This window comes from Oncorhynchus kisutch, linkage group LG16 (genome assembly GCF_002021735.2).
Source record: "Oncorhynchus kisutch isolate 150728-3 linkage group LG16, Okis_V2, whole genome shotgun sequence".
In the NCBI taxonomy this organism is placed as follows: Eukaryota; Metazoa; Chordata; class Actinopteri; order Salmoniformes; family Salmonidae; genus Oncorhynchus; species Oncorhynchus kisutch.
In genome coordinates this window covers 37144259-37157154 of record NC_034189.2, presented here as the reverse complement: position 1 = coordinate 37157154, position 12896 = coordinate 37144259, and the positions used below count along the sequence as shown (strand labels likewise).

At 45.6% G+C, this 12896-nt stretch overlaps 1 protein-coding gene across 5 annotated transcripts in view; it reads right to left on the bottom strand.

The window, feature by feature from the left end:
* The window catches only part of raph1b (Ras association (RalGDS/AF-6) and pleckstrin homology domains 1b), an 80510-nt gene that overhangs the window by 5791 nt on the left and 61823 nt on the right, over positions 1 to 12896 (bottom strand). For all 5 annotated transcript variants that reach the window (XM_031792315.1, XM_031792316.1, XM_031792317.1 and 2 more), the window contains 9 exons: positions 12619 to 12696; positions 9112 to 9271; positions 8509 to 8630; positions 8159 to 8224; positions 7930 to 8073; positions 4887 to 4997; positions 3380 to 3478; positions 2959 to 3085; positions 2177 to 2313 (listed from right to left, as the gene is read on the bottom strand). In XM_031792315.1, the coding sequence (XP_031648175.1) occupies positions 2177 to 2313; positions 2959 to 3085; positions 3380 to 3478; positions 4887 to 4997; positions 7930 to 8073; positions 8159 to 8224; positions 8509 to 8630; positions 9112 to 9271; positions 12619 to 12696 (1044 nt within the window). The remainder of the gene's footprint in view (positions 1 to 2176; positions 2314 to 2958; positions 3086 to 3379; positions 3479 to 4886; positions 4998 to 7929; positions 8074 to 8158; positions 8225 to 8508; positions 8631 to 9111; positions 9272 to 12618; positions 12697 to 12896) is intronic.

The window sequence follows — 12896 nt, the reverse complement described above, 5'->3', positions numbered from 1 at the left end:
GGATGGCATTGACTAGAATACAGTATGTAAACATTATTAAAGTGATTAGTGCTCCATTATTAAAAGTGACTGGTGATTCCATGTCTATGTACATAGGGCAGCAGCCTCTACGGTGCAGGGTTGAGGAATCGGGTGGTAGTCGGCTAGTGATGGCTATAAAACAGTCTGATGGCCTTGAAGCCCTGTTTTTCAGTCCCAGCTTTGATACACCTGTACTGGCCTCGCCTTCTGGATGATTGCGGGGCGAACAGGCCTGTGGCTCGGGTGGGTTGATATGCTTGATGATCCCTTTGGCTTTCCTGTGACATTAGGTGCTGTAGGTGTCAGGCGGTGATACAGCCCGACAGGATGCTCTCAATGGTGCATCTGTAAAAGTGTGTGATTGTCTTAGGGGCCAAGCCAAATTTCTTCAGCCTCCTGAGGTTGAAGAGGCGCTGTTGCGTCGTCTTACCCACAATGTCTGTGTGGGTGGACTATTTCAGATTGTCTGATGTGTACGCCGAGGAACTCAAAGCTTTTCACCTTCTCCACTGCGGCCCTGTCGATGTGGATGGGGGCGGGCTCCCTCTACTGTCTCCTGAAGTCCACGACCAGCTCCTTCGTTTTGTTGACGTTGTAAGACAGAGGGGGCGCTGTTTTGCTCGCTCGGATGCTTTCTCTGGTGAGATAGTTGTTTCAGCCACTTGCAAATTGTTGGCAGGTGCACAGTGCACTGTTTGGATGCTGGAATTATTTTAGACGAACGTGCAAAAGGTAACCTACCTTTTGAAGTGATCTGTATGACAAATCAGTTGAAAACATCACGACTGTTTGTGTTCAGGTAATTGTATTAATTACTCTGACATTTTAAGTCATGCTGCCCTTGACTTTACCTAAATAATTATATAAAACACAATGCCATTGTTAGAATCGTAATATCATAAACAGAACTGGTGTTATAACCAGTGTTAGGAGGGCATGTCATTTTCTTTATGGTTTTCCCCCATTGCCCTCCCCTCCTCCCGACAGTAGGGCCTGCTCCCCTCCTCCCGACAGTAGGGCCTGCTCCCCTCCTCCCGACAGTAGGGCCTGCTCCCCTCCTCCCGACAGTAGGGCCTGCTCCCCTCCTCCCGACAGTAGGGCCTGCTCCCCTCCTCCCGACAGTAGGGCCTGCTCCCCTCCTCCCGACAGTAGGGCCTGCTCCCCTCCTCCCGACAGTAGGGCCTGCTCCCCTCCTCCCGACAGTAGGGCCTGCTCCCCTCCTCCCGACAGTAGGGCCTGCTCCCCTCCTCCCGACAGTAGGGCCTGCTCCCCTCCTCCCGACAGTAGGGCCTGCTCCCCTCCTCCCGATAATTAAGGTGCTGTACCCAGTTGATAATTACACCAATCATTTCCTCGAAACTGAACATATACCAAAATGTATTTCACATACAACAGATGAAAATGGTAAGTACCCGATATCTGTCCACCGAATCCAAGCAGTCTTATCAGTCTACACTGGCCTACTTGGAGTACAGTGAAAGTGTGCATAATTTACTATAGCAAGTAGACCAATGGATGCACATGCAGCGTTGCGACAAAATCTGAACGAAAATGACTCAGATGGTGGGGAAGAAATGAATCACGATGACATCTCTGATGATTATTCTTCTGATTCTGAGCCTCAGCCTGAATCTATACCTCCGAGGCCTAAGCGCAAAAAAAGCCAGAACTGGGCGCACTGAGCAGGTGCCCGCGCCACCACCACCAAATGAAAACGGTGAGACAGGAGAAAGGAAGGCACGGCGCCGTTTGGATAGAACAAGCCAGAGACAATGCAACTGGCCAATTATCACCCCAAAATATCATCACAGAGAGCAGGCCCTACATCTCAAACAAAAAACAACATCAGCAATGCACTCACTAGCTTGTGTTGTTTATGAGACATGCTCCAACTTATGCCATTGAGTGAAGACTCACACCATGTAAGCACAAGCTGACAATAGAATAAAGTGTTACCCTAAAGTAGAACTAAAGTAGAACCTTACTAGAACCAGCAGTGAGTGAAAGATAAATTCAAGCAAAGGGAAAGGAAAAACCTGCGACGGAGACAAAGAGGAGAAAGGAGGGATGCAATGGAGAGACATATAGAGAGAAGAGAGGAAATACAAAGGAGGGATATGCTGGAGTGAAGAGGTCAAAGGGGAGAAGGACTAACCCTGGTGTTCTCCTCCATCTGCGTTCCTCTCTTCCAGGCCTCAGAGAAGATGGAGCTGACCACGCTCTGGGAGCGCCCGTGGCTGGAGGCCGTGTCCACTCCACTGTCTGACTGGCCCGAGTGGTTCGACTGGGACTCTGGGGGACACACACACACACACACAGCCATGGAAGAGAGCCGCTAGATGCTGATCTTGGGTCATTGTTGAATTTCCCCACTAATGGTTAAGGTTAGGATTGGGCAAGGGGAAGCTGATCCTAGATCTGTACCTAGGGGGAAACTTCACCCCGGAACATTTAAACACTAGATTGCTGACCTATGCATTAGCTAACAAGAGGCTCTGAAGCCACCGAGCTGCCATATTAGTACTCCCTATTTTGCAGATTTGAGTAATGGGAGTGAGTGTGTAAAAAAAGGGTGAATCCATGTGTCTGTAGACACACTAGAGCTTTATCGTGTACCCTCAAAGCCACAACAACTGATTCAAGATCAGAACTAGAATCAATTTACCTACTGCTTGACAGGGGTTGTGGTCAATTCCATCTGAACTCCAATTCAGAAATTGAATCAAAAAGTAGTCTTTGAAAATAATAGGATATCAATTGATTAATAGCATATCAATCTCTTCTGAATCGACTGAATTCGAAATGACAACCAAGCTGATGCCGGATCTGTGCTTGTCTATCACAGTCCCCCAGCCACTACCATTCGGCCTTAGTGGACCACCGTGGATTTGAGCAGCTGATCCCAGACCAGTTGGAAGCCCTGGAAGGCTGACTCACCAGGCAGACTGGCTGACCCGGAGCTGGAGCCAGAGCGGATGCTGGAGGTGGAGAGGGAGGACCAGTCGTAGGCCGCCTCCGTGCGTTTCATGGCCTCTTGGTAGTTCACATACATCTGTTTCCCGTACTACACCACCGCCATCGTGGGGGAAAGAGAGAGGTCACAGTTGCTAATTGTTTACATCGAATGGTGTATTTTTTTTTCTTCCGTGTATTTTGGTTGCATGCTTCATGTAAATATAGGATTTAATATTGACCCAATCTTGTAAAACACCATCTTTAGATTTCGGGGAAATTTAAAATAATAAAAACATTTTTTTTTAAAGCTTTAAGTTTAGGGGACCCCTTTTGGCTTAAGAGCAAAAGTACTATATAGCCTCTAATAGTCATGTTTGTGAGTGACGAGGAGGTTAAGGTTTACCTTGGCGATGCGAATGCCGTTGAACCATTGGTGGAGGGTCCTGACATCATCACAGCACAGATACTTGATGTACTGGGACTTCTTCTGGATCTGGGGGTGCTGAACACACAGAGACATGCGTGTTACCATGACAACACAACACATGTAGTTTCACTTCGTTCTTTGGAGGAATGGATAATATGGAATGGCCAATCAGGTCCTTCTGCAATCCAGAAGTTTGATCCCATGGGCTAAATTGTCATGATCAGTGGTTTCAAGTTTGTATTTTTTTTTACAAGCTGATCATAGTGAACAAGGAAACACTTCTACATTTCCCGCTGTGTAAACACATAGGTTCAGGATAACTCCTCCGGAAAAAGTTGGGTAGCTGATATTCAGAGTTTAAATAGCCAAATTGATTACTCACAGGAATCAGGACTAATAAAGACAATGCAACGGACAGTTTATTTATTTTTACAAACGGTGGGCCTACCCACATGAATGGGCATTCCTAAAATTCCATTGTGGGCCACACGGTAGGCTACACCCCAGTAAGCGTGGACCGACACTGACGTATTTTTGGATCTGTCTGGACGTCTTTTTGGGGTGTTTTACAAAGGGTAGGCCCACCACATAGATGGGCATTCCTAAAATTCAATTTCAGGTGACACTGTGGTCTATACCTAAATAAGCAGGGACCAACACTGACACCTTTTGGATGTGTTTTTTTGGTCCTATAGAGACGCCTTTTTTTGTGCAGTCTAGAACGGTCTGGAATTCCACGTACGTTGGTTTTTGGTGTGATCCGGAACAAATCGAATCAATCATAGAGACCAGCCTTGATTTGGCCCAAACATAGACAGCTATAAATTCCGTCTGTTCAACTTTCATTCAGAACCAATTTGAACATCCAGAAAATACATATTTACAATGTTCATTCAGCACCTAAATTGAACCCAACTTCAACGTCGGGAACACACATATTTTAGAAGTCTTCTCAAAGTAATTTTCCTTTCTAGTTCTATTTGAGTTTTACTGAGTGCGGCAAATATTCTGTCTAGGTGTCTGAGTGGCCATGATCGTTCCGGTAAAGATATTGATTCCAAAACCATCCTTGATAATTGCCTTTGTGCCTGTTAGTTTGACTACAGCTAAAGATAGATCAACATTAATAATATAGGAGACTGGCGCCTTAAAACTTATTGTTGGTGTTTTTCAGGGGTTGTGTGATTTTAAAAAGAAGTGATGTAGAGACAGGCTGAAAGTGACTGATGAGTTTGACAAACGATCTTTCCAGTATGCAGATCGTAATGGTCATTGGTGTTAAGACCTCACAGGATGGCATTACCCAGACCACATCCACCCACACAGCAGATCCATCTTAATGGGCTTGTCCAGGCTCACAGCAACATCTCTACTCTAAAAATGTGCCACCCCTTGTCTAAAAATGAGTCCCTAATCAAATCTCCACAAGAAGCAGAAGTGGAGTGTTCCATTAGGTGAAAGGGAGGAGGGGGGTTTGGCTTACCTTAAGGGCCAGGCAGTAGTCTGTGGGGGCCTTGTACTTGCTGCGGTAGTCCTGGCCGTAGTACACATTAACGTGGTCCAGCTGTAGAAAGCATACCAGGTCCCTGGAGGCCTATATAGAGGGAGAGACAGGATTCATATCTTTAGATATGATTGGTTCTATCATTAATTGCAAGGGTACTCAAATACTATTTGATAAGGTCCGGTCACACATTTTCCTAGGTGGCAAAGGTCCAGATGGATATTGTTGTTTATCGGCATAGCAACAAACCCCCACTCGGGCCACCTTCCAACATTGGGGAACACCCCCCCCGCACATCTATTTCTACTGGCACAAGCACTGTTCATGACACAAACGGTTCACACCCCTCTTGTTGGTGGAGAGAATGTTGCAACGTTAAAACTTATTTCCTGCAATTCAAACAGTTTTGCAGTTTTAAAGCACATTTTCTTGCAATTCTATACATTTTACCATGTCTAATGTGTATTTATGTGATATTTAGTGACATGAAAATTACAACAATAGCTATGGGCTACAAAAATGAAATAAAATTGTTAACCGACATGGGCTAGTTGATCTGGACATTTCTGACAAGTTATAAATAGCTCTCTAAGGTATATAATGACTAACATGACAAGAGGAAGTGATGATACACTACCCAATTTCCAAATTGCACCTTGTGCATTCCGCTATTACAAGCAAGTTTAAAGCCGGACTGAATTCCTTTTTTAATTTTGGGAACAACTGCTCTAAGGTCTGTCAGTGAATGATGAGAGGAAAACTGCCCATGCAATACCACATTTCTAAATACTTTTTGTGCCGTCTACTATTGCAACTCTCAACAGCAGTTAAAGTTAAAAGGCCGACCGATTTTCGCAAAAACATTAAATAAATAAATTGTCCGAGGATTTAGACTAGAGAAGTCTATATGGAGAAAGAGGAGAGTGAGTGGAGATATACTCAGCAAACAACAAAAAAACATCCCTTTCTCAGGACTCTGTCTTTCAAAGATAATTTGTAAAAATCCAAATAACTTCACAGTTCATCATTGTAAAGGGTTTAAACACTGTTTCCCATGCTTGTTCAATGAACCATAAACAATTAATGAACATGCACCTGTGGAACAGTCATTAAGACAATAACAGCTTACAGACGGTAGGCAATTAAGGTCACAGTTATGAAAACTTAGGGCACTAAAGAGGCCTTTCTACTGACTCAAAAACACCAAAAGAAAGATGCACAGGATCCCTGCTCATCTGCGTGAAGGTGCCTTAGGCCTGCTGCAAGGAGGCATGAGGACTGCAGATGTGGCCTGGGCAATAAATTGCAATGTCCGTAATATGAGACGCCGAAGACAGCGCTACAGGGAGACAGGACAGACAGCTGACCGTCTTCGCACAATCCCTCCATCAGTGCTCAGACTGTCCGCAATAGGCCTGAGAGAGGCTGGACTGAGGGCTTGTAGGCCTGTGGTAAGGAAGGTCCTCACCAGACATCACCGGCAACGCCTATGGGCACAAACCTACTGCCGCTGGACCAGACAGGACTAGCAAAAAGTGCTCTTCTCTGACGAGTCGTGGTTTTGTCTCACCGGGGGTGATGGTCGGATTCGTGTTTATCGTCAAAGGAATGAGCGTTACACCGAGGCCTGTACTCTGGAGCGGGATCGATTTGGAGGTGGAGGGTCTGTCATGGTCTGGGGCGGTGTGTCACAGTATCATCAGATTGAGCTTGTTGTCATTGCAGGCAGCCGCAACGCTGTGCGTTACAGGTAAGACATCCTCCTCCCTCATGTGGTACCCTTCCCTCATCCTTACATGACAATGCCACCAGCCATACTGCTTGTTCTGTGCGTGCTTTCCTGCAAGACAGGAATGTCAGTGTTCTGCCATGGCCAGCGAAGAGCCCAGATCTCAACCCCATTGAGCACATCTGGGACCTGTTGGATCAGAGGGTGAGGGCTAGGGCCATTCCCCCCAGAAATGTCCGGAAACTTGCAGGTGCCTTGGTGGAAGAGTGGAGTAACATCTCACAGCAAGAACTGGAAAATCTGGTGCAGTCCATGAGGAGGAGATGCACTGCAGTACTTAATGCAGCTGGTGGCCACACCAGATACTGACAGTTACTTTTGATTTGACCACCATTTGTTCAGGAACACATTATTCCATTTCTGTTAGTCACATGTCTGTGGAACTTGTTCAGTTTATGTCTCAGTTGTTGAATCTTGTTATGTTCATACAAATATTTACACATGTTAAGTTTACTGAAAATAAACTCAGTTGACAGTGAGGACGTTTCATTTTTTGCTGAGTTTATATTGACATATAATTGATTGGTTACAGGCGGCCAAGGCCCATGTCTAGAGGCCAAACTGGTTTGTTAAGGTATTAATAATGTAAGTAGAGGTTGAAATACGCACTGTTTACACACAGTGACAGGCTTTTAGTGTTGTGCGTGTGTGTGTTGCAACAACTCAACGTGCCAAATCTTATCAGATTTCTGGTTCATTCACTGCAGAATTAACACCCCACAAGGTGGCATTGTATATACATAAAAAAGGAGACAACTGATGGGATAATCAGAGAGGACAAGAAAGAGAACACAGAAACGGTGTGGGAGTGGGACAAAAAATACAATTTCCCAACGCAATGGGAAAACGTTTTGAAAAATACAAGTCCAAGGTTAACTTCTGTTTCATGCCTTCTGAACACGACCCTGGGTTAAAAGCTAAAGCATATACACACACAACACGGGGCTGCAGTTGAGAAATATTGGTATCCGGGGGTAACCAATGACCCATGATGCAATAGGAGAAGAGGCACGTGCTCTGTCGATCCCGGTGGAGTCATATCCAGAAACAGGAAATACCAGAGAGATGGTGCGGATCTGTTTCTCATTAACTGACAACATGTGAACCGAATACACACAATCAGGGACACACACACACACCGGGTTAAACACACACGCACACAATTGTATTTTATAATTTTTAAATCAGTTGTCACAAAGTGGTTATGATCGACGTAGTCAGTCGGTGGCTAACCTTAGCTTTGCCTTTGGGCACGTAGTAGATCCCTGATGCGCGCAGCAGGAAGTATCGTTTCTTCCACGACTTCTTCCCGTCATCCTTCAGCCATAGGATTCCCTCTATTTCTGGTACTGAAACCGAGCTGCCACAGAAACACTCCTGCACAAACACATCATCATTATTAGTGTTATTATTAGTGTTGGGGGGGGGGGGGGGACTGTGTGAGTGAGCATGTATGTCTCACCTCCAGTAGGGCCTCTTTATTCCTATCGGCCATTTCAGAGGTCTCCTTCCTCCCCAACAAGTAGTTCTGTAAATAAGTGGGGAAAATAGAGAGAACGAGGCAAGGAAAGCAAAGGAGAATTAGACACGAGTTGAAAACAGCAGATCACACACACTCCTCCAGGCAAGCTGGCTCACCTAGCCTTCTCATGTCCAATGCATTATTCAGTCGTTTATTGCCAGAGCTGTGACCTACTTCTTAAAAACACACACTCAAGGGCTCTTAGCAGGCATAAGAAATGTGTGTACACCACACTAAAGCTGTGCGAGTAGTGTACACACAACACATTGGGAGGGTTTCTTAGTTCCTACCTGGGGGTTCTTGAAGAGGGCATATTTCTCGATGCGCTCGATGAACATCAGTTTGTTATGGCTGTCTCTGGTCCAATTCAGTAGGTTCTCCACCAAGTTCTCATGGTCCTCAAAGATCCGCTCTGAGGACAGAAAGAGCGAGGGAATGTGTGTGTGAAACACGATTCAATCCGGACTAAGCATACCCTGGTCACTATAGAAGGAAAAGGTGCGCTGTGTGTGACGCAGCTTACATAACCATGCTGCCTGCGCCCAAACGCGAGTGCTTCGTCTAGCATTATAAAGGCTGGGCGCCCATCCCTGCCTCACGCCGTCAGACAGATCAACAGTTACAGAGGCACTCTAGGGCAGTCTTGAAAACACAAACAGATACAATACGAGCTACTACCTAACACTACAAGCTGACACTGTCCGAGTCCACGTTTGTCTCAGTGGCACAGTACTTCCCCAGTATGCCTCACTCTCTCCCCAGTATATCCACCAGTATCATCCTCAATATCGCACTCGCCCCCAGGGTCCTCAAGTATATCCTCAAGTATCTCCCCAATATCTGACCTCCCCCCCCAGTATATTCCCAGTATCTGTCTGACAGTATATCCATACCCATTTGCAGCTCGTTGATGGTCTCCACCAGTGCCCAGTCGGGGCTGTAGCCACAGTGGGACTTGTCCAGCAGGCTGTCCAGCACCTGTCTGACAGTCTGTCTCTCATCCACCATCACGGTCTTGGAGCTCTCGTCCGACATGTGCACCCGGATCACCAGCTGAGGATGACGAAGAGGGATGAGGAGAAAGCGGAGGAAGAGGTGCAGAACGTTCAGGCTCTTTGTATGGAACAGTTCTCACACTAGCCTGAGTGCCAGGCTCTTTGTATGGAACAGTTCTCACACTAGCCTGAGTGCCAGGCTCTTTGTATGGAACAGTTCTCACACTAGCCTGAGTGCCAGGCTCTTTGTATGGAACAGTTCTCACACTAGCCTGAGTGCCAGGCTCTTTGTATGGAACAGTTCTCACACTAGCCTGAGTGCCAGGCTCTTTGTATGGAACAGTTCTCACACTAGCCTGAGTGCCAGGCTGTTTGTGCCACCGTGCCAAACCTCTGGTCATAATGAAGGTTTTGGCTTGAGAATGACGGCAATGGAGTTAGCAAGAACTTAACCTCGTCCACCAGCTGGCTCCCTCTCGGTTGAACTGTCGAGTTTTACAGCGCCTCAGGACAGGACTTGACCGAAAGTCTATGGCAGGAGCGGACTAAACAACCGCTGGTTTTAAATTGGCTGATCTATTAGTCCAGCACCATCTAGCATAACCCTTAACTCCTAACTCCCCCCTACATTGTGGACTTGAAAGGACAGTTTGGAAAGCCTGAAAGTACATACCTTAGAAATAGTTCACACATAAAAACGTTATAGGCCCTAACAAATGGGTCTTCCCCCAAATAATATGGTCAATGTGATAAAACGTTTATTTTGATTGGCAATTTGCCATTTTTCATCTAATGCAAGTCCCGTCTAATGCAAGTCCCGTCTAATGCAAGTCCCGTCTAATACATCTAATAGATCTAATGCAAGTCCCATCTAATGCAAGTCCCATCTAATGCAAGTCCCATCTAATTAATGTAAGTCCCATCTAATTAATGTAAGTCCCATCTAATTAATGCAAGTCCCATCTAATTAATGCAAGTCCCATCTAATTAATGCAAGTCCCATCTAATTAATGCAAGTCCCATCAAATGCAAGTCCCATCAAATGCAAGTCCCATCAAATGCAAGTCCCATCAAATGCAAGTCCCATCAAATGCAAGTCCCATCAAATGCAAGTCCCATCTAACACAGCTGAAGCAGGCTCGCTCCCTCTCCCACCTCAATTTTTAAAATCACACCCCTTTCAAGTCCCACTTTATTGCACAGTGTTACCAGGCTCTATGCACCAGATACTTGAGCTTGGGGACGAGGTCAGCAAGAGCATAAACAGATCTTGGACCAGGCTACTTCATAACATAATTGTTGATATGAAATCAATTTAAGAGGGATGTTTCCATGCCCCCGGGACAACTATTGAGGATGTGATTTGAACCAGTGATATGCCACAGCGTGGAGTATGGTGTCACGACATGATGGTTAAAATGCAGGCTGCACCTGAAATGGCACCCTATTCCCTATATAGTGCACTACTTTTGACCAGAGCCTTTATACAGAGAATAGGGTGCCATTTTGGATACAGACACAGTGTATTTACCAAGTGGATCTAAAAAGGTCATGGCTCCAAAGACTGAAACAGTCTTCAAATGAACTTAGTCCTGTCTCCATGCTGCCATCTAGAAAACAGATCTAAAGTATACACTGTTCAACCAATTCAGGCCTCTGTTCTGCTGCAGTCCTGGTCTCCAGCGCTGGTTTGGTCCATTGAATGCACCCCATAGGCTTAACCTTATCTGAGACCACTGCGACAAAATCCCCCTTGTGACACAACCAGGCTCCCATAGCCCCAGCAGTGAGAGTCTAGGCGACAGGTAGCCTAGCAGTTAGAGAGGTGGGTTAGTAACCAAAAAGGTTGCTGGATCAAATATCAGAGCCAACAAGGTGAAAAACCTGTCAATGTGCCTATGAGCAAGGCACTTAACCCTAATTTGTTCCAAGGGCGCCGTACTTCTATGGCTGACCCTGTAAAATAACATTTCACTGCACCTAATCTGGTGTATATGACAATAAAAAAGTTTTTGTTGTTGTGTGTACGTGCTTATGAGCGTGTGTGACATGGTAGGGAGCAAAAACCAGCAAGCACCCACAGAAGTGCCCAGTAATCCCCTTCCACAGGGACTACAGCATCCAATCACTAAGTTAGTAGAGCCGATCAAATAGATCGCTAAACCAAACTGTAGCCAGGAAGCGACTGTGCCCTAGACATGGGCATCCATTGAGTTTGACCTACATCCACAGTCATGGGTTTAGTCCCAAATGGCACCCTGTTCCCTATATAGCGCACTACTTTTGGTCAAAAGTCATATATAGGAACCCTATATATATATATAGGAACCCTATATAGGGAATCGGGTTCCATTAGGGACGCTTCCCTAGCCCCCCCCCCCCCCCCCCCCCCAAAAAATCCTCCCATTCTAAATCATAGGAGTCCAAAATCTGCCCTCCTAAATACAAATCTAAAATCCAAGCCTCTAGCAAAGTGGAGGTGTAATCGGTTTCAATACAACATTCAATCTTTGCTGCATTTTATATTGCAATACGGTAAAATAGAGCAAATTCAACAACACACAGTTTCAAAGCAAGATTCACAAAATGTCACATATTTTTCTGTGTTCTATACATTTAACATACTATATCTACCGTGGTGTAAAACACCAACATATTTGAAGAGGGCACAATCTTGTGCATTTTGTTGGGATCTAACAGCTGGCTCAATCAGTCAGTGTGGGCTGAAATGATGGGTCTGCTCTCTCCATAATGTACTGGGAGAAAAAAAACACTGTTCAATGGAGCTGTTTCATTCAGAGCAGTTGCACTTCATTCAAGCTCACTCACACTGGTGAACTGGTCCGATGGCCTGAAATGGTGCCTGGTGTGGCTCACAGAACCAATTCACTGACTGGAACACAATGCAAAGGACCCCAGTTGTTCACGAAAACAAGACTTGTTTAAATCAACCCAAAGAATAAGCAGTCTTACGGATGCCAGTGCAAAATGTCTGATTGTCTCTCATTCTCCGTCTCTTTCAGAGGCACACACTGCAGTGACCTATTTTCACAGCGCTTCACTGCAGCTCTCTGAATGAAGTTAGTTCACGCAGTGAATCTGAAGCAGATATGGAGGAGAGGATCTTAGGGAACTATGTATCCCAATGGGAATGTACAGCACATACTGTGGAAAAACAAGTGTAGAAAAACACAGTGTATACTGTGGGTTAGGTCAGAACTTAGGGTTGCAAAATTCTGGTCGCTTTCAATAAATTCCCTGGTTTTCCAGAAGTCCTGGTTGGAGGTCTTCGGATTTCCTGCTTATTTCCTCCTGATTCCAGAAATCCTCCAACCGGTATTTTGGGAAAAACCAGAGAATTTATTGAAAGTTCCAGGAATTTTGCAACCCTAGTCAGAACCTTACCTTTTTGACTTGCGCCTCCTTGATTTTCTCCAGGGCCACTCGGATCTTCTCGGCCTTCACTTTGGCCCCCTGCTCCTCCTAGACACAGAGCAACAGTTAAAACACACACACACACACACACACAATGGTCAAACACATACATGCACAAAAACCAACAGGAGCCGTCAATACTGAGCCAACCTTCTCCTCTATCACCTTCTCCTTCCATACCTCTCCTCATCGTAGGGCAGACAGTTCAGTTGATGCCCTCTGAACACCATTTGACAGAGTGAGACCAA